This window comes from Manis pentadactyla, chromosome 11 (assembly GCF_030020395.1).
Source record: "Manis pentadactyla isolate mManPen7 chromosome 11, mManPen7.hap1, whole genome shotgun sequence".
Taxonomy (NCBI): Eukaryota; Metazoa; Chordata; class Mammalia; order Pholidota; family Manidae; genus Manis; species Manis pentadactyla.
The window spans coordinates 76523143-76546608 of record NC_080029.1 but is presented as its reverse complement, the minus strand read 5'-3'; the positions used below and the strand labels follow the sequence as shown (position 1 = coordinate 76546608).

Sequence of the window (23466 nt, the reverse complement as noted above, 5' to 3'; positions counted from 1 at the left end):
ATCTAATAGCTACTTTTCAAATTTATTGCCACAGAAAAAAACAACACAGCAAACACAGGCCATGGACCGGGTAGATGTTCCAGTCTCTGAGCAGAGCAGTGTAACATTCAGCTTATGAACTGTACTTCCTGTCTGGGGCAGAAACTTCAAATAGCCCAGCTACTCTGCACTCAGGCATCAGAGAAAGGCTGGCCTCTGGGCTGGAGTGAGAAGAAGAGAAATTTCAACTTGGAGAAGAACTTTGATCATGCTCTTCCCTGGCCTGCTGTGGACATTTGTAGCCTCCTTTGCCTTCAGTAAGTGTGTCCCCAACATGGGACCCCAGCCTCCTCCTAGATCTCAAGGACAGATATTCAAGTTCTTACTGAATCTGGTGGGGGTACTAAAAGGGAAGAGAGGTGGGGAAGTGAAACACTATGCGATTGTTTTCTTAGTCCTTGTGTAGCAAACTAATGTAGTCCTTGTGACCCCTCTGTGACATGTCAGAGAACCAACCTTGTCTTCTCTTTTCACAGGATCCAGCATGGCTGCCAAAGTGATCCAAGCTCAGGCTACAATAACAGCACAGGAAGGGGAAGCTGTGACTCTGCCCTGCACATATGAAACCAACTGGCATACCTATTCTTATACTTTGTACTGGTACAAGCAGCCTCCCAGTGGAGAGAAGGTTCTCCTTATTTCACAGAATCATGATGAATCAAATGCAAAGCAGGGTCGCTACTCTGTGAACTTTCAAAAGGCAAAAACCTCCATCAGCCTCACCATCTCCTCTTTACAACTTGAAGACTCAGGGAGGTACATCTGTGCTCTCCAGTTACTCAATGAGTTCCCACAGTCCTAGAAACAACAGTGGAAGCTTAACAAAAACCTTAGAGCTCCATGAAGACAGCCACCTGCTCAGAGGCTCAGGAAATCCCACAGTCCACAGACAGGAAGAAGGCGGGCTGTGTGGTATCACAGACGAGACTCCTTAATGTAAACTTGCTGTGGGTTAAATGGAAATTTTCACCCAGAAAACTGGTTTTCATAGTGGTGTGTGGATAAGGACCTATTTACATATTAATGGACCATGGGAGGACCTCAGTCAGGCCAAGGGGTGGAGAGAAAATGGCCATTCTCTCCTCTTCTCCATTCCTGAAAGTAATTGGTCTAGTGCCCACTAGTAATCAGGGACCCATCCATGGAGTTCTTCCCAGAATGGGTTTGGGGGAAGACCACATGCCAGGGTAGCAGAGAAAGACGGAGTGGGGCTGGTTAGTGGAGCTCAGCGGGAGGGGGCAGAAAGCACAAAGAGACTGTGACATGAGCAATAAAACTCATATCTCCCAACCTGCCTGTCCACTTGTCTTCCTTCAGTTTTTTTCAGATTTATAGGGAACTTGCCCTGGGTGGGGATCACCCCTTCCTCCCAGAGCCACATTGCCTTTTATAAAAATGTCCCATATTGAGCACAGTGTATAAACCAGCACTCTTCCCTGGGAGTCTCAGGTATTGTGTTTATATCTTGGGTTAACATAAGTCACAAGTTCCTAAAGAGGTAGATTGAACACATTTCTTTCAAGAAAATGAGGAGTAGTTTTCTAATTCTCATCTAGAATTGTTAGATTCCAGATCTGAAATAGCATTAAAAACCTCTCATTTTCTCTTCCACTATCAAGCTGATTTTAACATTTCTTACACATAAAAAAATGTGTTTTACCAATGTATGTGTATTACGTATACATAAATTTTATTAAAAAATTTTATAAATACATAAGTATATGACTCTTACTGGAATCAAAGAGATAAGAAGGCAACTAATTTCTTCAAAGAGCTGTATAGCCAGAAGCTGCTTTGACTAAAACTGTGATCACTAAAGTTGCAAAATAATTCATTGTCTGTTAACAAACACAGGCAGAGAATCAGCTGAGAAAACTCTTCATCTCCCAGAAAAGGCGTAGCCCTTAACATGTGGCCAGAGAAGATGATGGAAGAAAAATATCCCAGAAAGCTGAGCCAGAGAATGTGATTAACAATGAGCAAGAAAGCCCCTTGCATACAGCACAGAATCTCATCTAAATGGTACCAGTAGAGGAGTTAACCAATGCTTCCTGGGATGTCAGACTCACTTCTCTAGGATGTGTGTCTCTCTTCTGCAGTAGAACCTTGCAAACATTCATGTTAGTGGTGCCTAACTGTATGTTAACTGTGGGGAAGACACACTTTATTTGCTTCTGTTTATTTGTTTCTTTGTTTACTGCTTGCTTCTTCATAGATGTTCAGATCAAGAGAAGCCCCATCAAGACTTGGTGTAAACTATGCAGTGTCAATCAGAGAGCCTGCCTCTGATCAGAAAGAGTCACTCACAGGGGATCCTAGTGGTCTCCTTTGGTGAAGGAGTACCCGTCTCCTCCATGGGGAGAAGAGAGGAATGAATTCTGGGATATAAGTCCCAAGACAGGCTATGGAACACACAAGGACTATTTATCAAGATCCAATTCTCCTCTCCTTCCAGCAGCCCAGGAGAATTGCATGCCTTCTGAAGACTGATATATGCAAATCCTGTATCCTTATTGTCCTGAGGAACTTTTCCTTTTGCTACTCATTCAGCTTTTAAAAGAAATAAATTATGTCATTTGTTAGGTTCCTTGTGGCAAATTAAGGAAGTACCATGAGTAATGGAACAGCAAAATGGTCACACTGGGAGGAATCAGGACAATGCTTTTTTATAAGCTTATATTATAAATATAGAGATAGACATGTAGTTGGATAGACAGAGAGATGAGAGAGACACACACAGATCAGCACCCCATCCCATCTAGCCCTGTCGTCACTCCCCCAGCCACAGAGCCTGTCCTGGTCTCTCTGCCCTCAGGCTGCAGCCACACCATGGGGCCCCTCAACCCCCATGTAGCTTCAGAAAGAAACAAACCATATTCAGTCATGGCAGAAGAGCTCATCTTGCAGACTTTCTTCACTTGTCTTGACTTACTGTCCTTGATCAAAGATACGAATTTAGGGCCAGTTGTAGTGGTACTGGGCCATGTTGACATTCTGTCTTTAGTTCTTCAATCCCTGACCCTTTATCTGCTGCCTCCTGTCAGCTGCTCCTGCTGTTTACTCACCCCTCATGGTCTGTGACCTGTTAACACTCCTTAGTGACCCTACCAAAGCCTAGTGTTTCTAATCACTGAGTTGCTTTCCAAAATCTTCCCTCACTTTATGATTCCTTATCCATTTCCCAAATCAGTCTCTAAATGGAGTGGTTCATACCCTAATTTACATTTGTAGGCAACACTCAGATTAGCTCTCCCTTGATTGTTGGGATTTTACAAGCATGGTCCACAGTGTATGCATTTTTAAAATTCTACGTTTTATTCAAATTTTTCAGAAGGATACTATAAATCAAAAAGGGTAAGGGGTCTATTGCTTGGCACTGCATGTAATAATTAGCAGCATCTGTTATGGGAGGTAGATGTTATTTGGCTACCATCATTGTAATAAATAACTATAATATACAACATTTCAAGAATTTAGATTTAATACAGTAGAAGGCATAAAATGGCAGATATTATATTCAGTTTTTGCTGAGAGTGTAAGAGTCAGAAAAAATTCCCATCAAGGAATTCTTTTGAGAACTTGAATTCTGGGGAAGCACATTGGAGGCCACAGACACTCCAGAGACACAGAGGCCCCTGGCCTACTGTGTGGTAAGTCCCACCTCCACCCACAGCCTTCCAGTGGGGGCCTCTCAACACACTTTCTCTTGGTCATGGCTCACTGGCCTGGAGCCTGGAGGCACATCATGCCTTGCCCTCACTTACACAAAACGCATATTAGAAAATGGTGGAAACTGGGCCATTCTTCTCCTGACCCCAGTAGGTAACTGAGCCAGACCCTTTCTGATTCCCCAGTCTCCCTGCTGGGACAATGTATGCAACCCTGGAGTTGTGTCACAACCCTGCACTTAAACCTATCACTAAAATTCATGTGTTACATTCTGTTCTGTAATATATCCTCAATTGTTTCAATATATAATAAAATGTCTTATGTTGCTGAACCAGAAATGTGTGCCACATTTATCTATCCTGGTATGTCCTGTTGTGTAGAGCACAGATATTGGACAAGCATCATGATTTATTTTTCCTGCCTATGATTAAAAATGCTGAGATATAAATAGTATAGTAAGAACAGGAGGGAATCCAAGTTACCATTTTAAATACCAGAGAGTTAGGAGGTAATAGTCTTAACATATTTTTTGGCAATTGGCCAAAAATTGACCCTATCAAAGGCTGAGCAAGCAGTCCTAAATGATATTCCCTACTACTTGAGGGAAACCATTATCTTGGAGAAAAACAGGGTCAATAAATTCCTTGTGTTAAGTTTATCATACAGAATATCTAGAGGACTAACTATGGAATGTGACATAATGTCTCTCACCAGAGATACACATCATAAGGCCATATGTCAAGCATATGGTCCCTTGGCTGTTTACCCCATTGAAATCCTTAAAAAACACAAGTCTTAAGCCTTTAAGCGAGCCTCCTCTCTGAGGCTGCCCATACTCCCTCTTCTCTGAGTGTGTACTTCACTTAAATAAAGCCGTCTTGCTGCTCAAATTATGTTTTTGTCTCCAAGCTCTTCCAAGCCTGTTGGGAGATTAATAAGAGCCCCTTTCTGAGTGGTAAGCATCTCGGTTACTTTACTATTTCATTCTATTTTCTAGACTTAAGCACAAGTCTTCACTCTCTCTGTCCTACTTCAGACAAGTAGGGAAGGACCACTAAGATCTCTGCTTGGGCTTGCCAGTGCCTATCACCCAGGTGACCAGGACAGGAGTGCAGCTGTATGATCACGCTCTTTAGTAGCCTGCCCCCAAATCTCCTTTCTTTGTTTTGGGGAAGTTCTCAGAACATAATCTCACTCCTTCCAGTGCTCTGAGATTCCTCCATATCGGGGTGGTAGGGACGTAGTTCCCAAGCCGTGCAGATCCTTGAGGACACCAGATGCCAGGTGACCCTGGCTTCAGGAGCTGGCATGAGATTTGCCCTGTGCAGAGCAGGAGTTCATTGAAGTTCCCTTTCTTCCCTCTGTCTTCCTTACTCTCTACTCCCTGCATGGCAGCTGTCATTCCCTATTACTCTCATTTTAATGAATTGCTTTCTTACCTACACTTCTCCACCCTGATTGTGAATTCTTTCTTGATCAGGGTTAAGAACCCTCCTGTGTCCAGGTTGATGTGTCACCTAGTGTGCAGGGAGAGACCTCCGCAGATGTAGCTGCCTGACAGTATCACCCTTAATACACTGGCAGCTGGCCTAATCTCTATCAGGAAATAGAAATGTATTGTCAGAATTCTTAAGGAAATGGGGCACTGTCCAGGCCGAGACGGTAGGTCTCACGGAGAAGTGGAACAGCGGCTCATCATTGCTGAGGCTGCCCAGCAACCATGGTGATCACCAGAGGGCAACAGGTCCCCTGAGAAACTTCTCACCTGTTCTCTGGGCCTCCCACACACATTAACAGAGTATCAGATTAATGCTACTTTGTTTTGATCTAAATGAGGATATTTTGGTTTATTGTTTGTTTGCTTTTTTTAAATGCATTTTTCCCACAGAATATCACACTACTTTGAAAAAGAGAAATGCAAGGTTACTGGTAGTTTAACTTGGTAGGAGGCAGCAATTCGTATTAAGAAACATACTACACAGCAGGAATAGAGTTGTAGCAAGGTAATTAAACACACAGATGGAAACGTCCAGCATTCCCACGCAGAAGATTAGCACTGGTGCCGGAGGAAAAAGTGACACTCAGGAAAACAGTAAAAGGCTTCTCTGCTCTCCTAAGTCCGAGGAGCCCAATGGGACATAAACAGCTACTGCGGTTGATACATGGTAGAAGCTCACTGGGTGACACAGGACTGAAGCTACAAGGCATCGCTCGGGCCCTTGGCCCAGACCTGAGGCTTTTGAAGCTCCAAATTGAAGAATTAAGTTTTTTCTTAAAAACAAAATTTCCTCTCAAGTCCTTGGACTGTGGAGTCCCTGAACCCTCCTGCTGTGTCTACTATTCCCCATGGGGCCTCCAGCTCCCCCTGAGGTACAGTCTGCAGAGAGCATCAGGGTCTCACACCTGATCTGGACCAGGCAGAGGTATCCTTTCCCCTGAAGGAAGGGCCGGCCAGGCAAGAGGACTGAGCCCCTTGCCACTGTGCTGGGAGTGGTGGGATGAAGCAAGGTGCAGGAGAGCAGGGCACTGCAGGAATGCTGCCCCCTGGCCTCCACAGCTGCCCACACACAGCCTCACTGTATGTTTTTACTCACAGGGTTACAAAGGTAACTCACTACCCATCTAAAGTGTCAGCTCTTCAGAAACCACATCACCCACACTGCTTGCTAAAAATGTTTGCTGCAGTCCCTCTTCAATCCCAAACCAATTCCTGCAGGAACACATAGTAGGATCCAATTCCAGGATTCCACACTGGGCTGGTGGTTTGCCTTCAGTTAGAGCAGGAGTAGTGGATGCTTTTGTTTACTTAAGGTATGTGTGTCTGTGTGTGTGTGTGTAAGAGAGTTTGTGGATGATAGTCTGGTGGTCCCCAGAGTGTATAGAATGCCAGCCTTCCTAGTCTGTCATACACAGCTCCTCAGGATATGCCCCTTGTAAGACCAATTCATAAACTTCTCATGCATAGATGCATCACCCCAACTAATCAAAGAGTGAGTTTCCTAAGCACCCCTGGCTGCATTTTACCTGTTTGCTTTTGAAATTGCTGGTACCTTTTTCCTCAGTCAATTTGTCAATCTTCCCCCTAATCTCTTGAAATCAAGCTAGAGAGCTCTGTCTCCTGGCTCCGCATTGCTACCCTCCTCAGTAGAACTCAGGGATCACCATTATGTTTTCCTCATTAGAAACTCGTATATATCGCATCATGTTGTTAATCTACTTACACATTTGTCTTTCTACTGAGACCACTAGGTGTTTAATACTAAAGACTGTTCCAAATCCATGATAAACCCTAAACCATGCACAGTTCCAGGGACCTCATGGAAACTAAATAAATGTTGATTGAATATATAAATAAATACATGAATGAATCAGTAAAAATTCCTTCACTAGAGAGTCTGAATTATTTACATTTAAACTATATAATATGAAGCATGTTCAACTTATCAGATTGTCCTGAACTGGACAGTTAATTACGGGTTCAATATTGAGACTTCCCAGAATATTAGTTTCATTATTATTCAAATAATAATTCAAACTTCTCTTCTCATATAAAATATGCATCAGAAATTATTTTATTATATGTTTGTGTCTTTGTTCAAACTAATCTTTAAAAAAATTTTATTTGGGGATTTATTCTTAGCTTCAATCATTAGTTGCCTTACTGACTTAACATTGGAAGCACAGCAGATTCTTCCTGCCTCTTCCGTTGGATTAAAGTATTGAGACATAAACTAAATACAGATAAAGAATGAAGGCAAACAAATATGTTACCTTTTTGACATCTTCTGGTACCTTTAAAGATTATGTCCTCATGACGTCTATAGACTTCACAAGGTTATATAATTTTTTCTCATCTGAGACTAAAGAATACACTAAATCACCTCATGCCAGTTCTAAGAGAAATAATCAAGCTCAGGATGTGATTTTAATACTGTGGATGAATTTTGTTGTGTTGATTTGTGTTTTTGAGAGGTGTCTGAAGTGATTAGTTTACAGCATTTATTTATCCAGAACAATTATGGACACTACTGAAGACCATGTTAAAATGAAATTTTATTAAAGGCAGAATTACTAAAATGCCTGTGTTCTAAATATGTGACCATTCTATTAAACAAAAAGTCATACCATTATTTGTTCCACGAATACACCAACTCTTATGCACATTTTAAAATAAGGTGTCTGTCTAAGCATACCAGTTGACAAAGTGTTAATCCTTGGATTTTACATAATACTCTATATTCTCAGTTATCATTTTCAAATTGTAAAAAAATAGAATGAGTAATATGATCTCTGAAAACCTTTGTTTCTCCTACAATCTCTTACAACTTTTTGTAGGGAAGAGATTATTGCAAATTGCTGTTTGAGAAATGCAGTAATCCATTTTAAGAAAATTTCCACATGTGGACTAAAGGGGGCAGTGTTTCCTCCCATAAAGATGCCTAACCAGCTAAAAATAGGGCAGGGCAAGAGGTGAAACAGAAGGCTGTGTGGCAGGAAGTGAGTGAAGTACAGGGAGGCTAAGACAGGCTGATGTTTGTGGGGACTGGAGAAACGCCACCTGCCTCCTCACAGGAGAGATGGACCAGCTCCTGGGGGCATCACTGTTGATCCTGTGGCTTCAGTCAGACTGTGAGTTGTGGGTGAGGTTTGAATGTGGTAGAAAATCTCCTTGGAACACTGCAAACTGAGAGATGAGATGACTGGAGGGTTTCATTTCCTTGCTTTCTGCTCCTGATGGTTTTCTGTGGGGACTTCTAAGAATAAAATTTAAATCTGTAACTGTCTTTCCAAACAGGGGTGAGCAGTCAGCAGAAGAGTGGTGACCAGCAGCAGGTTAAGCAAACGTCTCCATCCCTGAGTGTCCAAGAACAAAGAGTTGCTATTCTGAGCTGTGACTACAATAATAATTTGTTTGATTACTTCCTATGGTACAAGAAATACCCTGCTAGAGGTCCTGCACTCCTGATATCTACAGGTTCAGATAAAAAAGAAGATGGAAGATTCACAATCTTCCTCAACAAGAGTGCCAAACACTTCTCGCTGCACATTGCAGACTCCCAGCTGGGTGACACAGCCTTGTACCTGTGCGCGGCAAGTGCACTGTGCTCTCCAGGCACCTGCAGCCTGTACCCAAACCTGCAGCTGGGTCCAAGCCACCCCTTCTTCAGAGTCTCAGAGTGGGAGGCATGAAGACTTGCTTCTATTTATACAAGGCAGTAGGGAACACACTTTAAACTGTGTTTTAAAGCAGGGGAAAGAAGCTGAACTTTATGGAAGATTAATATTGGAAGTCTTACAAATGGGTCAAGAACATCCCTAGGCATTCAAGTGCCCAAAAGGCTAAGCCTTCAAGTTTATCATTTAGTGACAGTAGAGAATAGGGTTCATGTTCCAACAGCCTGACTATAAGACCCACCCTAGGAGCCCCCCACAATGCTGCCTCCCAGTAGAATCCATTAACTAAGCACACACACTTTTGAAAACCTGCCATTTCATACAATTCTTAGCAGACATTTCTTCATCAATGACCTAGGGAAGTATCTGATTATTAATCACAGATCATGAAAGCTTGAAACTATGGTTTTATGTATAGGTATTGTGCTTATAGAAAACTGGTTGGAAGTTGCCCCTCAAGGGCTAATTTTCTGAAGCTGAAGATCCTTATAGTTGGAGAGTGCAGACATTCAGTATACCTTTCTAGATACATGGAAAAGCCTCTGGAAACTCATTACTTGGGGCATTGTCTGGATGGGGACTTCAGGGTGTGGTGAAGATGTTTTTGAACAGAACAGGACTGATCCATAGACTTGTATAGCTTGGTGCATCCAGGGATCCTCACGGAGATGGTGTAACTACAGAGTAAAATCTACAGATTGATCAGTTCTGTCGATTTTGATTCTCTTTCTGAACACGAATGTGAGGCTAACCCGATGTATATTAGATGCCTCATTCCTCCACATGGAGAAGTAAGAGGGCACCAATCTCAGGTGCAGTATTTCCTCCACATCTGTTCATGGCTTCCATTTACATAGGCAGGAAAGTTCTGAGGTCTTTTTTGTAATGCATGTTAGTGAGAATGAAAAGGAGGGAATAATCTATAACTCCTTTCCATGCAAGGATAGGTTGGTTCTGTGCACAAATGAGGCTTTCATTCCCAAGGCTCAGACACGTAACTGCTCTGTGGATACTCCTGGCTCATGGGCATCCAGAGCCTATTCCCAAATTCAGAGCTGCAGCCACTCCACCCGGCAAAAGGCAGAGGCAGCTGAGAGCTGTTGCTGTCCTCTATGGAAGTTGAGAATGCAGCCTTGATGAATCGCTTCATTTCAATGTCAAAAAATGTGAGACACGGATGAGTAATCAGTGTAGTTATTGTACATCCCCTGTTCTTAACAAAACCTGTTTCTAACACCACAAGTCAATAAATCAAATAGCCTTTCTTATCTTCAGATATATTTCACATGATTTATAAATTATTCAAAGCCAGGTATATAGTCGCATTATAATGGATATTGCTCACTCTAATTGCCAAAATAGTTTCCCCATTTCATGGCCCTGTAGGAAGGGAGACTATAATATAGGAATATATGGGTGCTTTCTCTACATTTCTAAGGCTACACAAAAGGTCATGCCAGGAAAGGGAAAGCTACATGCAGTCTCATCCTTGTTATTGTTGTCCAAGCTCTTCATACTGCATCACCCCCATTTCCCCTACCCCTACAAGTAGCAATCTGTGCCCTTTTCTTGTCGGTATGTTGTGAAGCAGCATTGGTGAAGAGCTACTTTCTACAGCTGCCCGAGCCATGAGTGTGCTGCCTTCTTGAACAGGTGATCAACTTCTCAACATCTCTCAAGACTTCATGCATAATGCAAGACCAGTAATTTTCACATAACACTGTCCTCAGGTTTTAGTCACTCAGTCACATGACAGTTATTCACTGAGTGCCTAGAACATTCTACATACATGTTACATGGCTGAAAGAAAGAGGTATGAGAAAATATGTAGCATATTTTCTCATGCATTTTCATATACTTTTTTATATAGGTAACTGACCAGGGTGAGAAAACTGAGACAAGGACTAAGCCTAGGAAAGCAGGGGGTGACATGAAGGCATACAACCATCCCCCAGCTATGACAGTGAGTCAGGAAACCCCAAAGTCTGAAGCCTAAGCTAAGATCTGGTTATTAGGATTTACCAGTTTGAAAGAAGAGGTTTGGGAAGTAAACTTTAAAAGTTGGAACACCATATGCAAGGCAATAGAGATCACAGTGAATTTCAGGACTGGAAAGCCAAGGTTGTGGGATAAATAAAATTATATATATATAAAATTCAAACCAATATTGCAAAGTAGACATAATCTCAATTTTACAAATAAGCTTTGACAATCTTTATGCAGTTCCCAAATATGTCCTGTATTGACTTGAGATTACTCTAATACTTCATTCTTTGACACCTAAAGTGTGTCTTAGTGTCCAGTGCAATGAGAAAGAAGTCAACATCGGGTCTCCCTTCGGGAGCATGTAGTGTTGTGGGCTATATTACCAAATAGTGTGATCCAAGCCATCCCAGGACAAAAGTAAAATATGACCTCCTAACAGAGGCATCTACATCGGAAGCTGAATACAAGGGAGACAGTCTAAGAGGGATGATATCTTAGTTAAGATTTATAAAAGCTAGTCAGAAATGGAGTCAGGAAAATAGTATTATAGAAAAGGAGAAACGGAATGTGCAAAGGTATACAGAGAAGTTTCATTTAGGAGAATGACATTCAAGTGATGCAGATCGGCTGGAGCACTCAACTCAAAATGGGTAATAGTAAATATAAACCTAAAGCAATGAGCATAAACCACTTAGTGAAAATCATTATAAGCCTTTGAAAAAATACTATACTTTCCCTTCAAGGCATTGAGGCGCACTGAAGGGGATCTAAACAAGCCAATGCCATGTTAGACTCATGAGATACTATTTCACTAATGAAATAAATCCAATGTTATAGCATTGAAATAGTATTCTTTTTTCATATATGCATAGATGGATATAGATAGTTATATTCACATACAGGTGTACATGCATTTTCCCTTGTTTTTTCTTTTAATATTGAGGTAATTCTCACTATAAGAAATATATTGGTAGAGACATGTATTTTATTAGAGTGTGTTGACAGGCTTTTCATTATAGCAAAAAAAGATATGTCTTGGATGTAAGCTTAGTCAAGAAATGCCCAAATCCACATTTTACTCAACCTTTCTCAGCCTGGTCACAGGGGAGCACTGTTTAAAAGTATTCTAAAGAGATGCACACAATTGGGTGTAAACAGTGAAGGTGCTGTCATGTCTGCCTGATAGGTTGTCCCCCAAACGTGTGTTGTTCTGGAAACCACCACAACAGGCCCCCCTCTGGGCTCAAAGTGCCTCCCGCTGAGGAAGCACATTCAGAGGTGGACCTGGACCTCTGGGTTTGCCGGGAGTGGAGGGATGCAGACCCTCCTGAGCGTGCCCTTGGGCACTCAGCCCTGGCAGCTGGCCTGTGAGCACAGGGCTCAGTCCAGGAGAGGCTTGCAAGGTGGCAGCACCCCGGGGGGCAGGAACGGGTTCAGCTTCTGTCCTGGGAAGGCCCTTTTGAGAACCAGACTTAAGAAAGTGTGGGAAATGTTCTGTGATTAAATGATGATGTTTATGTTTGGAGGAAGGTAGGAGGGGAGAAAATCACCCTTCCTTTGTGAGACTCGGGGCCCATGAGAGCTTCTATGTCTCCAGTCGTCTTTCTCACCAGGTGTGAGAAGCAAGGGGTGGAGCGCAGTCCTCAGTCTTCGATCGTCCCAGAGGGGCAGGGTGCTGCTCTCACGCAGGCCCTCAGAGGCTGAGCTCCCTCACACAGGTGCAGGCAGAAGCCTGGGGAAGGGCCCGTCTTCTGGAGGACATCGCTGAAGGTGGAGGAGGGAAGGGCCGTGACAAAGTAGCCACCATGCTCACGAGAAAGGCAGCCAAGCAAACCGCACACCGCAGCCTCCCAGCCGGTCCACGGGCACCGACTTCAGTGCAGGGGAGCCCCAGGGACGCCCAGGCCCCGGAGGCTCTGCTCAAAGCTGACGCTGGGCCCGAGGCCCTCCCAGCCCAGTGCTCCTCTTAAGACTCAGCCAGGCTCTTAAGATTATTTCTAATATAACATTAATTTCTTGATCACTCTATAATTTACAGGAGGTAATTGTGAAATTGCATGGCAGGTAACATAAATTTTAAACAGAATCCCATAAATTTCAGTTTCAAAAACCAGAGCAAGTTACTACAAGAATGAGCTAGATATGTGATCTACCTCTGTGCCTGTACTCCTGTCTGAAAATTAATAGTAACCTCTCTTTCTTCCACTGCAGCTTGTCACTAGAAAGAAATGAAAGAAAGAAAAAGGTTAAGAGACAAGGCTTTTATCTGGCTTGTTGGTGGGCATCAGGACTGTACACCTTGCACTGCTAATGTTGTCACTTATGTGGAAGGGTCACTGGCAATATTTTTTCCCAAGTTTTTGAGGAAATGTCACTAAAAATTACCTGAATTCTTAGGCCGACACCCACTTCCTCACCCTGTGCTCTATCCTGGTTGATTTTCAGCCTTGCCTGGGGGACTCTGTGTTACCAACATGACACCTTCTCCTATCAGTGTACCCACCTGTACAATGGTCTACCATCCTTCCTCAGTTGTTCCCCCACATCAGACCCAACATAACACAGGAATGTAGTAAATGCTCAACAAGTTTTGAGTGATTAATTTATTCACAAGCATTTAGAATGACAAAGAGGAAAATGTTTCTTCTTCAATAGACAAATTAAAATGCACAAATGGAATCATTTTTTTGTTTAAATTTCTCCAATAAAGAGGAAACATTAGTTCCTCATTTTCATTTCCCAACCAAACGTCAATAGGAAAATATGATTCATAGTTAAGAAAAGCCAATATAATTAGCTTTTGTGATGGCTTGAGGTATAGAATTCTCAGACATCAGCTGGCTGTTCTCCACCAACTCAGTTCCCACATTACTTACTGGAATGAGCATTGGCTCCCCTAGATTGAGGGTTCAATACCACAAGTCTGCCTCTTCCCCACTCCAAACTCCAGTGGAAAGTACAGGTTCTTACCTGTGCTTCTGACCATCTAGCTACAGATCACAGGTTCCAAGGGCCTGCTCCTTGGACTTCAGGACCAGCTCCGCTCCACGCTGTCCCATGTACTTGTGACCCATTGGCTGTAAGTCCGAGGTTCCCATTATCCCCTCTTGGGTTCAGTTACTTGCTAGAGTGGCTCACTGAACTCAGAGAAGCCTTTTATTTACTAGTTCATCAATTTATAATGAAATAGGGAACTCAGAGACAAATGTTCCTTCAGGAAAGGAGAAAAATAACTATTTTAAACAAACTATTCTCATTAGAGAAGAAAAGCTCAACAAATTCTCTTTCAAGCAAAAAGGAATTAACATTTGTGAAGGATAGCTAGGAGTAGTGAACATAATTTTAGTAGAAATTATTCTTGGATTTTTAAATAGGTAATAAAGACACGTTATAAACTAAAATTATACAAAAGTACATCTACTGAAAAGAAACATTTCCTCTTACCTTCATCCCCCTATCACCAGCAGCGTAGTTGAGCCTTTGTTAAAATTAAAATTTCCCTGAAGTTATTTTCTTTTTATTATTGAGTGCAAGGGATCTTTATATTCTGGATACACGACCCTTAACAGACATATGATTTGCAAATAGTTGTTTCCTTCTGTGGCTTGTATTTTTCACTTTCTCTATAGTATCTTTTGAAGCAAGAATATTTTTAATTTTGAAAAAGTTTAATTTATTTTTTCTTCAACTGCTTGTGTTTTGAGGTCATACTTTAAAAATCATTGTCTAATCCAAGGTCATGAAAATTTACATCTATGTTTTCTTCTGAGAGTTTTATCATTTCAGTTTGTACATTGAGGTCACTGATCCATTTCAGGTGAATTTTGGCGGTAGAGATACAACTTCATCTTTTGCATATGCATAACTAGACCCATTGGCTGTAAGTCCGAGGTTCCCATTATCTGGACTTAGCTGGAGTCCCTAACAAAAAGAAAATAGAGTAGCTGTAACGATATCAGATAAAATAGACATTAAACCAGGAATTATCACTAGAGATTCAGAGCAATACTTTAAAATGATTAAGCAGAGAATCTACCAGAAGAGAGAACAATTCTGCTTTCATATGCACCAGTAGCATACCTTCAAGATATATCGAACACAAACAAGTAGAACTATTGAGTGAAATTAAACTAGTGGAGTTTATTGATTTAAAAATATTAATAATCAAATATATAGCCACAGTGGCAAGCATAAATGACTGTAGAAACATATTGAGATATGTTTCAGTAGAAACTAAAAGAAATATGACCAACAGAAGTAAAATTCTGTAACCAAATTTCATCTATTGAACACATTACCCACAAACATCAGTCTGCATATTCTTTTCAAATGCATGTGGATTGTTTATCCAAGTTCACTATATTCTGGTTTAAAGCAAGTCTTAATTTCAAGGGCTTTAAGTCATTTTGAATATAATCTGTGATCACAAAAGTATTCAGTGAGAATTCAATATCAAAATAAAATTAAACTTCATTTCTGTACCTTGCTAGATCTAATAGTCATTTTTCAAATGTATTGCCATGGAAAAAACATCAAGGCAAACCAAGACCTGGGCTGGGGTAGATGTGCCAGTCTCTGAGCACAGCAGTGTAACATCGACTTATGAACAGTACTTCCTGTCTGGGGCAGAAACTTCAAATAGCCCAGCTACTCTGCACTCAGGCACTCGGAGAAGGGCTGGTCTCTGGGCTGGAGTGAAAACAAGAGAAATTTCAACCTGGGGAAGAACTTTGATCATGCTCTTCCCTGGCCTGGTGTGGACATTCATAGCCTCCTTCGCCTTCAGTACGTGTGTCCAAACATGGGACCCCAGCCTCCTCCTAGGACTCAAGGACAGAACTATGCAAATTCTAACTGGAACTAGTGGGGGTACTAAGAGGGAAGAGAGGTGGGGAAGTGAAACACTCTGCGATTGTTTTCTTAGTCCTTGTGTAGCAAACTAATGTAGTCCTCATGACACCTCTGTGGCATGTCAGAGAACCAACCCTGTCTTCTCTTCTTTTCACAGGATCCAGCATGGCTGACAGAGTAACCCAACCTCAGGCTACAATTACAGCACAGGAAGGAGAAGCTGTAACCCTGCCCTGCACGTATGAAACCACCTGGAGTACTTATTATTTGTACTGGTACAAGAAACCTGCCAGTGGAGAGATGGTTCTGCTTATTACACAGTATTCTAGTTATTCAAATGCAAAGCAGGGTCGCTATTCTGTGAACTTTCAAAAGGCAAAAAAGTCCATCAGCCTCACCATCTCCTCCTTGCAACTGGAAGACTCAGCGAAGTACTTCTGTGCTCTTAGAATCCCACAGTTACAGAAACGAGAGTGGCAGCTTAACAAAAACCTTAGAGCTCCATGAAGACAGCCACCTGCTCAGAGGCTTAGGAAACCCAGGACCCACAGACAGGAAGAAGGCGGGCTGTGTGGTGGCACCGCTGAGACCCTCTAATGGAAACTTGCTTCTATAAACAGTGCTGTATATTTAGAACAGTGTATAAACCAGCACTCTTCCCTGAGAGTCTCAGGTCTTATGTTTATGTTCAGTAAAAACTGCTTTTCAAATTGTTCCTAAACAGGTTGAACGAATGTATTTATTTCAGAAAAATCAGTAGTTTCATAATTCTTATCTTGAATTGTTGGGTTTTTAGATATGAAATAAGACTCAAATAATTTTTTCTCTTTTATTACCATGGTGATTATAACAAATCTTAGAAATCTAATAATTTATTAACTTACATATTTATGTATGGATACATTTTAAGAAAAATTTTATGAGTACATAAATTAATTTTTATGTATATTTATTGCAATGATATAGATAAGAAAGCAAGTAATCTTTTGAAAGTGCTATATAGCCAAAAGTATATTTGACTTAAAGTATGATCATTAGAGATTCAGTAACTATTTGGTTGTTAAGAAACCCAGGCAAGAAATGCGCTGAGTAATCTATTTATTCGCCAAGGAAGGTATAGCCCTTAACATGTGGCCAAAGAGGAAAATGGAAGAAGAAAATCCAAGAGGGCTGAGTCAGAGAAACTGAAGAACAATGAGCAAGAGAGCTCCTTGTATAAAGCAAAGTCTTATCAAACTGGACAACAGCAGGGACTTAACCAGTGCCTCCTGGGATCTCAGACTTGGTTCAGACCAACATTATGTGTTGCTCTTCATTGTCTTTTGCAGTACATCTGGATATCATAGTCCTGTATGTGTTCCATAATTGTGTATTATGTGTGGACGACATACTTTATTTGTATAGTTACACAAAAGTATTTGATGTACACAACATTCACTCATAATAAAAAAATAAATTCCCAGCAATTTAAGAATAAAATAAAAACTTCCCCATTCTGGTAAAGGGTATATTCTATAAACTAAAGCAAATACCAAATTTAATGGTGAAATGCTGAATGCTTCCTTTCAAAGCCAAATAATATTATTTCTATTAAACAGTGTACTGGAAGTCCTAGCCTGCATAATAAGAAAGAGAAAAAAACAAAAGCTTTATAAATAGAAATCCAGAAATATAAATAACATTAATCACAGATATGATTATGTTAATAGACAATCCAAAGTAATCTATTTATTATATTACATATATTACTAAAACAGTTCAGCTATGTAATATTTAAAATTATGTATTTTATATACAAGCAACTAGAAATTAGAAATGAATTTTTAAAAATAATCTTAAAATAGCATAAGAATGCAAAATACTTAGGAATAAATGTTTTGAAAATATTTACAAGACCCCAGGACAGAAAGCTGTAAAACATAAATAAAAGAAATTTAAGCTATCAATAATGGGAGACTACACCATACTCATGAGTTAGAAGATAGATGCATAATGCAGAAATGTCAAGTCTCTCACATAAGGCAAATAAATTCAATAAAATCCCCATTGCTCTCAATAGTATTTGTGTGGGTATACACACAATAAACCAATTCTGGAATATATGTGGGAAAAAAGTCAAGAATATTCAAGATAGTCAGAAAGAAGAAGAGCAAGGAGGAGGACTTTTTCTTCCCACTATTAGGCCTCTGAAATTAAAACTGTGGTATGAGCAAAAGAATAGACAGCTAGACAAAGACCATCAGCTGAAAGCATTTCAGTTACCTCTCATATCCTCTCTCCGTCTTTGTTCTCTCTGCTTTCTGCTTCAGGAGACTTCTCTGAATGGACAATACAAATATGGCTCCTTTTCCTTCCAGATTTTAGTGCATTTTTGCCAATGTGGAGCCCACTGTAAATATCCGAAAGAGGTCAGAGTACTTATGCCTGTGCTCTTCCTGAAGGATCTCTTTGAGTAGGTCATGTCACTTCTCCAAAGACTGCAGCATCTTTCAGGTTGGTTCTCTGTACATGATCATCTCCTTTACCATATCTACAATATGCCCTACTTCCCAAATACTCTCTGGACCTAGGGATAGTAAAAGCTCCATTGGCCTATGGCTAATGAGGTTGGAATGCAGATGTTTCCTGCTATCTTATAGAGGAAGAAATTGGGAAATTCAGGGAAGTGGGAGTGTTGATATTGAACTTGTCGGTGTCATCTGATCGTATGCTTATAACCACTCCTTGGGAATCCCAGAGGATACTCCCTTCACCATGGCATCAAGAAACTTACTGTTGAGTAGGTCACTGGAATCTTTAAAATGGTGTTGGAAGCAGTTTCTGTAGGATGAAGATGATGGGGACAGGAGTGGACACAAAAGGAGGATCTTGCCATGTAAGCTGCTTTTCTGACTTCTGTTGGCATAGCAGGATTTTGGGGTGGTAGTGGTGATTAATAGATGGAGACAAGGTATGTGATATTACCACAATAAAAAAGGAGAAAGAGTATTAATCAGAGTGCTTTAACCTTCAGAGATCTCTGGAGAGAGCTAATGAATCATGCAGTACCTGCAAATGAAAGTGAGGCAGCCCACTATGGTCCTGCTTTTATCTTCTGGATTTGTGGGTGGAGGGGGGCGGCGGTGGAATGTAACTTGAGTTGCTATAGTGTGGATTCATAGCATCCTTATTCAGTTCCCAAGATAAGTTAGTTGAGACACTAGAATTCCTGAACTAAGAAGGCCGAGTGCATTTGAGAAACACTGCAAGGCCATAGTTTTTGCAAGGACATGGAGTTTATTATGTTGCTTCTAAAAATGTACAATTATGCCAGCACATTGGAAAATGTTTTAGTATTTTTTAAAGGTTAAACATACAAATGCCATATGACCCAACAATTGCACTCGTGGGATTTTATCCAAAAGAAATATAAATGACTAAAGAAATATTTGCATTCACATATATTTTTTTTTTTTTAGATAATTATTTTTTATTGAAGGGTAGTTGACACACAGTATTACATTACATTAGTTTCAGGTGTACAACACAGTGATTCAACATTTATATACATGATAATTCTAAGTACCAGCTATCACCATACCAAGTTGTTACAATATTTTGACTATATTCCTTATGCTATACATTACATCCCGGTTGCTTATTTATTTTACAATTGGAAGTGTGTACTTTTTCTTGGTTGTTGTTGTTAGGGCATCTCTCATATTTATTGATCAAATGGTTGTTAACAACAATAAAATTCTGTATAGGGCAGTCAATGCTCAATGCACAATCATTAATCCACCCCAAGCCTAATTTTCGTCAGTCTCCAGTCACCACATAGGAACTGCATTTTTTTTTTTTAATCATTAATCTACACTTACATGACGAATACTTACGAATACTTTGTTTACTAGGCTCTCCCCTATACCAGGTCCCCCCTATATACTCCTTTACAGTCACTGTCCATCAGCGTAGCAACCTGTTGTAGAATCACTACTTGTCTTCTCTGTGTTGTACAGCCCTCCCCTTTCTCCCACCCCGCTATGGATGCTAATCTTAATACCCCCCTACTTCTCCCCCCCTTATCCCTCCCTACCCACCCATCCTCCCCAGTCCCTTTCCCTTTGGTACCTGTTAGTCCATTCTTGAGTTCTGTGATTCTGCTGCTGTTTTGTTCCTTCAGTTTTTCCTTTGTTCTTATATTCCACAGATGAGTGAAATCATTTGGTATTTCTCTTTCTCTGCTTGGCTTGTTTCACTGAGCAAAATACCCTCCAGCTCCATCCATGTTGCTGCAAATGGTTGGATTTGCCCTTTTCTTATGGCTGAGTAGTATTCCATTGTGTATATGTACCACATCTTCTTTATCCATTCATCTATCGATGGACATTTAGGTTGCTTCCAATTCTTGGCTTTTGTAAATAGTGCTGCAATAAACATAGGGGTGCACTGATCTTTCTCATACTTGATTGCTGCATTCTTAGGGTAAATTCCTAGGAGTGCAATTCCTGGGTCAAATGGTAAGTCTGTTTTGAGCATTTTGAGGAACCTCCATACTGCTTTCCACAATGGTTGAACAAGTTTACATTCCCACCAGCAGTGTAGGAGGGTTCCCCTTTCTCCACAGCCTCGCCAACATTTGTTGTTGTTTGTCTTTTGGATGGCAGCCATCCTTACTGGTGTGAGGTGATACCTCATTGTAGTTTTAATTTGCATTTCTCTGATAATTAGCGATGTGGAGCATCTTTTCATGTGTCTGTTGGCCATCTGTATTTCTTTTTTGGAGAACCGTCTGTTCAGTTCCTTTGCCCATTTTTTAATTGGGTTATTTGTTTTTTGTTTGTTGAGGCGTGTGAGCTCTTTATATATTCTGGACGTCAAGCCTTTATCGGATGTGTCATTTTCAAAGATATTCTCCCATACTGTAGGGTTTCTTTTTGTTCTATTGATGGTGTCTTTTGCTGTACAGAAGCTTTTCAGCTTAATATAGTCCCACTTGTTCATTTTTGCTGTTGTTTTCCTTGCCCGGGGAGATATGTTCAAGAAGAGGTCACTCATGTTTATGTCTAAGAGGTTTGTGCCTATGTTTTCTTCCAAGAGTTTAATGGTTTCATGACTTACATTCAGGTCTTTGATCCATTTTGAGTTTACTTTTGTATATGGGGTTAGACGATGGTCCAGTTTCATTCTCCTACATGTAGCTGTCCAGTTTTGCCAGCACCATCTGTTGAAGAGACTGTCATTTCGCCATTGTATGTCCATGGCTCCTTTATCAAATATTAATTCACCATATATGTCTGAGTTAATGTCTGGATTCTCTAGTCTGTTCCATTGGTCTGTGGCTCTGTTCTTGTGCCAGTACCAAATTGTCTTGATTACTATGGCTTTATAATAGAGCTTGAAGTTGGGGAGTGAGATCCCCCCTACTTTATTCTTCTTTCTCAGGATTGCTTTGGCTATTCGGGGTCTTTGGTGATTCCATATGAATTTTTGAATTATTTGATCCAGTTCATTGAAGAATGTTGCTGGTAGTTTCATAGGGATTGCATCAAATCTGTATATTGCTTTGGGCAGGATGGCCATTTTGACGATATTAATTCTTCCTAGCCATGAGCATGGGATGCGTTTCCATCTGTTAGTGTCCCCTTTAATTTCTTTTAAGAGTGACTTGTAGTTTTCAGAATATAAGTCTTTCACTTCTTTGGTTAGGTTTATTCCTAAGTATTTTATTTTTTTTGATGCAATTGTGAATGGAGTTGTTTTCCTGATTTCTCTTTCTGTTGGTTCATTGTTGGTATATAGGAAAGCCACAGATTTCTGTGTGTTGATTTTGTATCCTGCAACTTTGCTGTATTCCGATATCAGTTCTAGTAGTTCTGGGGTGGAGTCTTTAGGGTTTTTTATGTACAGTATCATGTCATCTGCAAATAGTGACAGTTTGACTTCTTCTTTGCCAATCTGGATTCCTTGTATTTTTTTGTTTTGTCTGATTGCCGTGGCTAGGACCTCTAGTACAATGTTAAATAACAGTGGGGAGAGTGGGCATCCCTGTCTAGTTCCCGATCTCAGCGGAAATGCTTTCAGCTTCTCGCTATTCAATATAATGTTGGCTGTGGGTTTTTCATAGATGACCTTTATTATGTTGAGGTACTTGCCCTCTATTCCCATTTTGCTGAGAGTTTTTATCATGAATGGATGTTGAACTTTGTCAAATGCTTTTTCAGCATCTATGGAGATGATCATGTGGTTTTTGTCTTTCTTTTTGTTGATGTGGTGGATGATATTGATGGACTTTCGAATGTTGTGCCATCCTTGCATCCCTGGGATGAATCCCACTTGGTCATGGTGTACGATGGTTTTGATGTATTTTTGAATTCGGTTTGCTAAAATTTTGTTGAGTATTTTTGCGTCTACGTTCATCAGGGATATTGGTCTATAGTTTTCTTTTTTGGTGGTGTCTTTGCCTGGTTTTGGTATTAGGGTGATGTTAGCTTCATAGAATGAGTTTGGGAGTATCCCCTCCTCTTCTATTTCTTGGAAAACTTTAAGGAGAATGGGTATTATGTCTTCCCTGTATGTCTGATAAAATTCCGAGGTAAATCCATCTGGCCCGGGGGTTTTGTTCTTTGGTAGTTTTTTGATTACCGCTTCAATTTCGTTGCTGGTAATTGGTCTGTTTAGATTTTCTGTTTCTTTTTGGGTCAGTCTTGGAAGGTTGTATTTTTCTAGGAAGTTGTCCATTTCTCCTAGGTTTCCCAGCTTGTTAGCATATAGGTTTTCATAGTAGTCTCTAATAATTCTTTGTATTTCTGCGGGATCTGTTGTGATTTTTCCTTTCTCATTTCTGATACTGTTGATTTGTGTTGACTCTCTTTTCCTCTTAATAAGTCTGGCTAGAGGCTTATCTATTTTGTTTATTTTCTCGAAGAACCAGCTCTTGGTTTCATTGATTTTTGCTATTGTTTTATTCTTCTCAATTTTATTTATTTCTTCTCTGATCTTTATTATGTCCCTCCTTCTGCTGACCTTAGGCCTCATTTGTTCTTCTTTTTCCAATTTTGATAGTTGTGACATTAGACCGTTCATTTGGGATTGCTCTTCCTTTTTTAAATATGCTTGGAGTGCTATATACTTTCCTCTTAAGACTGCTTTTGCTGCGTCCCACAGAAGTTGGGGCTTAGTGTTGTTGTTGTCATTTGTTTCCATATATTGCTGGATCTCCATTTTGATTTGGTCATTGATCTATTGATTATTTAGGAGCGTGTTGTTTAGCCTCCATGTGTTTGTGAGCCTTTTTGCTTTCTTTGAACAGTTTATTTCTAGTTTAATGCCTTTGTGGTCTGAAAAGTTGGTTGGTAGGATTTCAATCTTTTGGAATTTACTGAGGCTCTTTTTGTGTCCTAGTATGTGGTCTATTCTGGAGAATGTTCCATGTGCACTTGAGAAGAACGTGTATCCTGTTGCTTTTGGATGTAGAGTTCTGTAGATGTCTATTAGGTCCATCTGTTCTAGTGTGTTGTTCAGTGCCTCTGTGTCCTTACTTATTTTCTGTCTGGTGGATCTGTCCTTTGGAGTGAGTGGTGTGTTGAAGTCTCCTAGAATGAATGCATTGCATTCTATTTCCTCCTTTAGTTCTGTTAATATTTGTTTCAGTTATGTTGGTGTTCCTGTATTGGGTGCATATATATTTATAATGGTTATATCCTCTTGATGGACTGAGCCCTTTATCATTATGTAATGTCCTTCTTTGTCTTTTGTTACTTTCTT

At 40.5% G+C, this 23466-nt stretch overlaps 1 protein-coding gene, 1 long non-coding RNA gene and 1 gene segment (V, D, J or C); 2 read left to right on the top strand and 1 right to left on the bottom strand.

Annotated features, from left to right (window-relative positions):
- LOC118913449 (T cell receptor alpha chain MC.7.G5-like) overlaps nucleotides 1-23466 on the top strand; it is a 582985-nt gene that overhangs the window by 146264 nt on the left and 413255 nt on the right. The window lies entirely within an intron of this gene.
- Nucleotides 8895-14734, bottom strand: LOC118913455 (uncharacterized). Of its 2 annotated transcripts, XR_008992547.1 has the most exons (5): nucleotides 14314-14734; nucleotides 13840-13946; nucleotides 13023-13087; nucleotides 12480-12633; nucleotides 8895-11822 (listed from the first exon to the last, which is right to left on the bottom strand). It is a non-coding gene; the product is annotated as an uncharacterized LOC118913455 (long non-coding RNA). The 2 variants fall into 2 exon arrangements; XR_005025208.2 differs by having other exon boundaries at nucleotides 8895-12633.
- LOC130679542 (T cell receptor delta variable 1-like) lies at nucleotides 15354-16489 on the top strand. The segment is given in 2 exon segments: nucleotides 15354-15654; nucleotides 15878-16489. Coding segments are annotated over 2 exon segments (615 nt in total).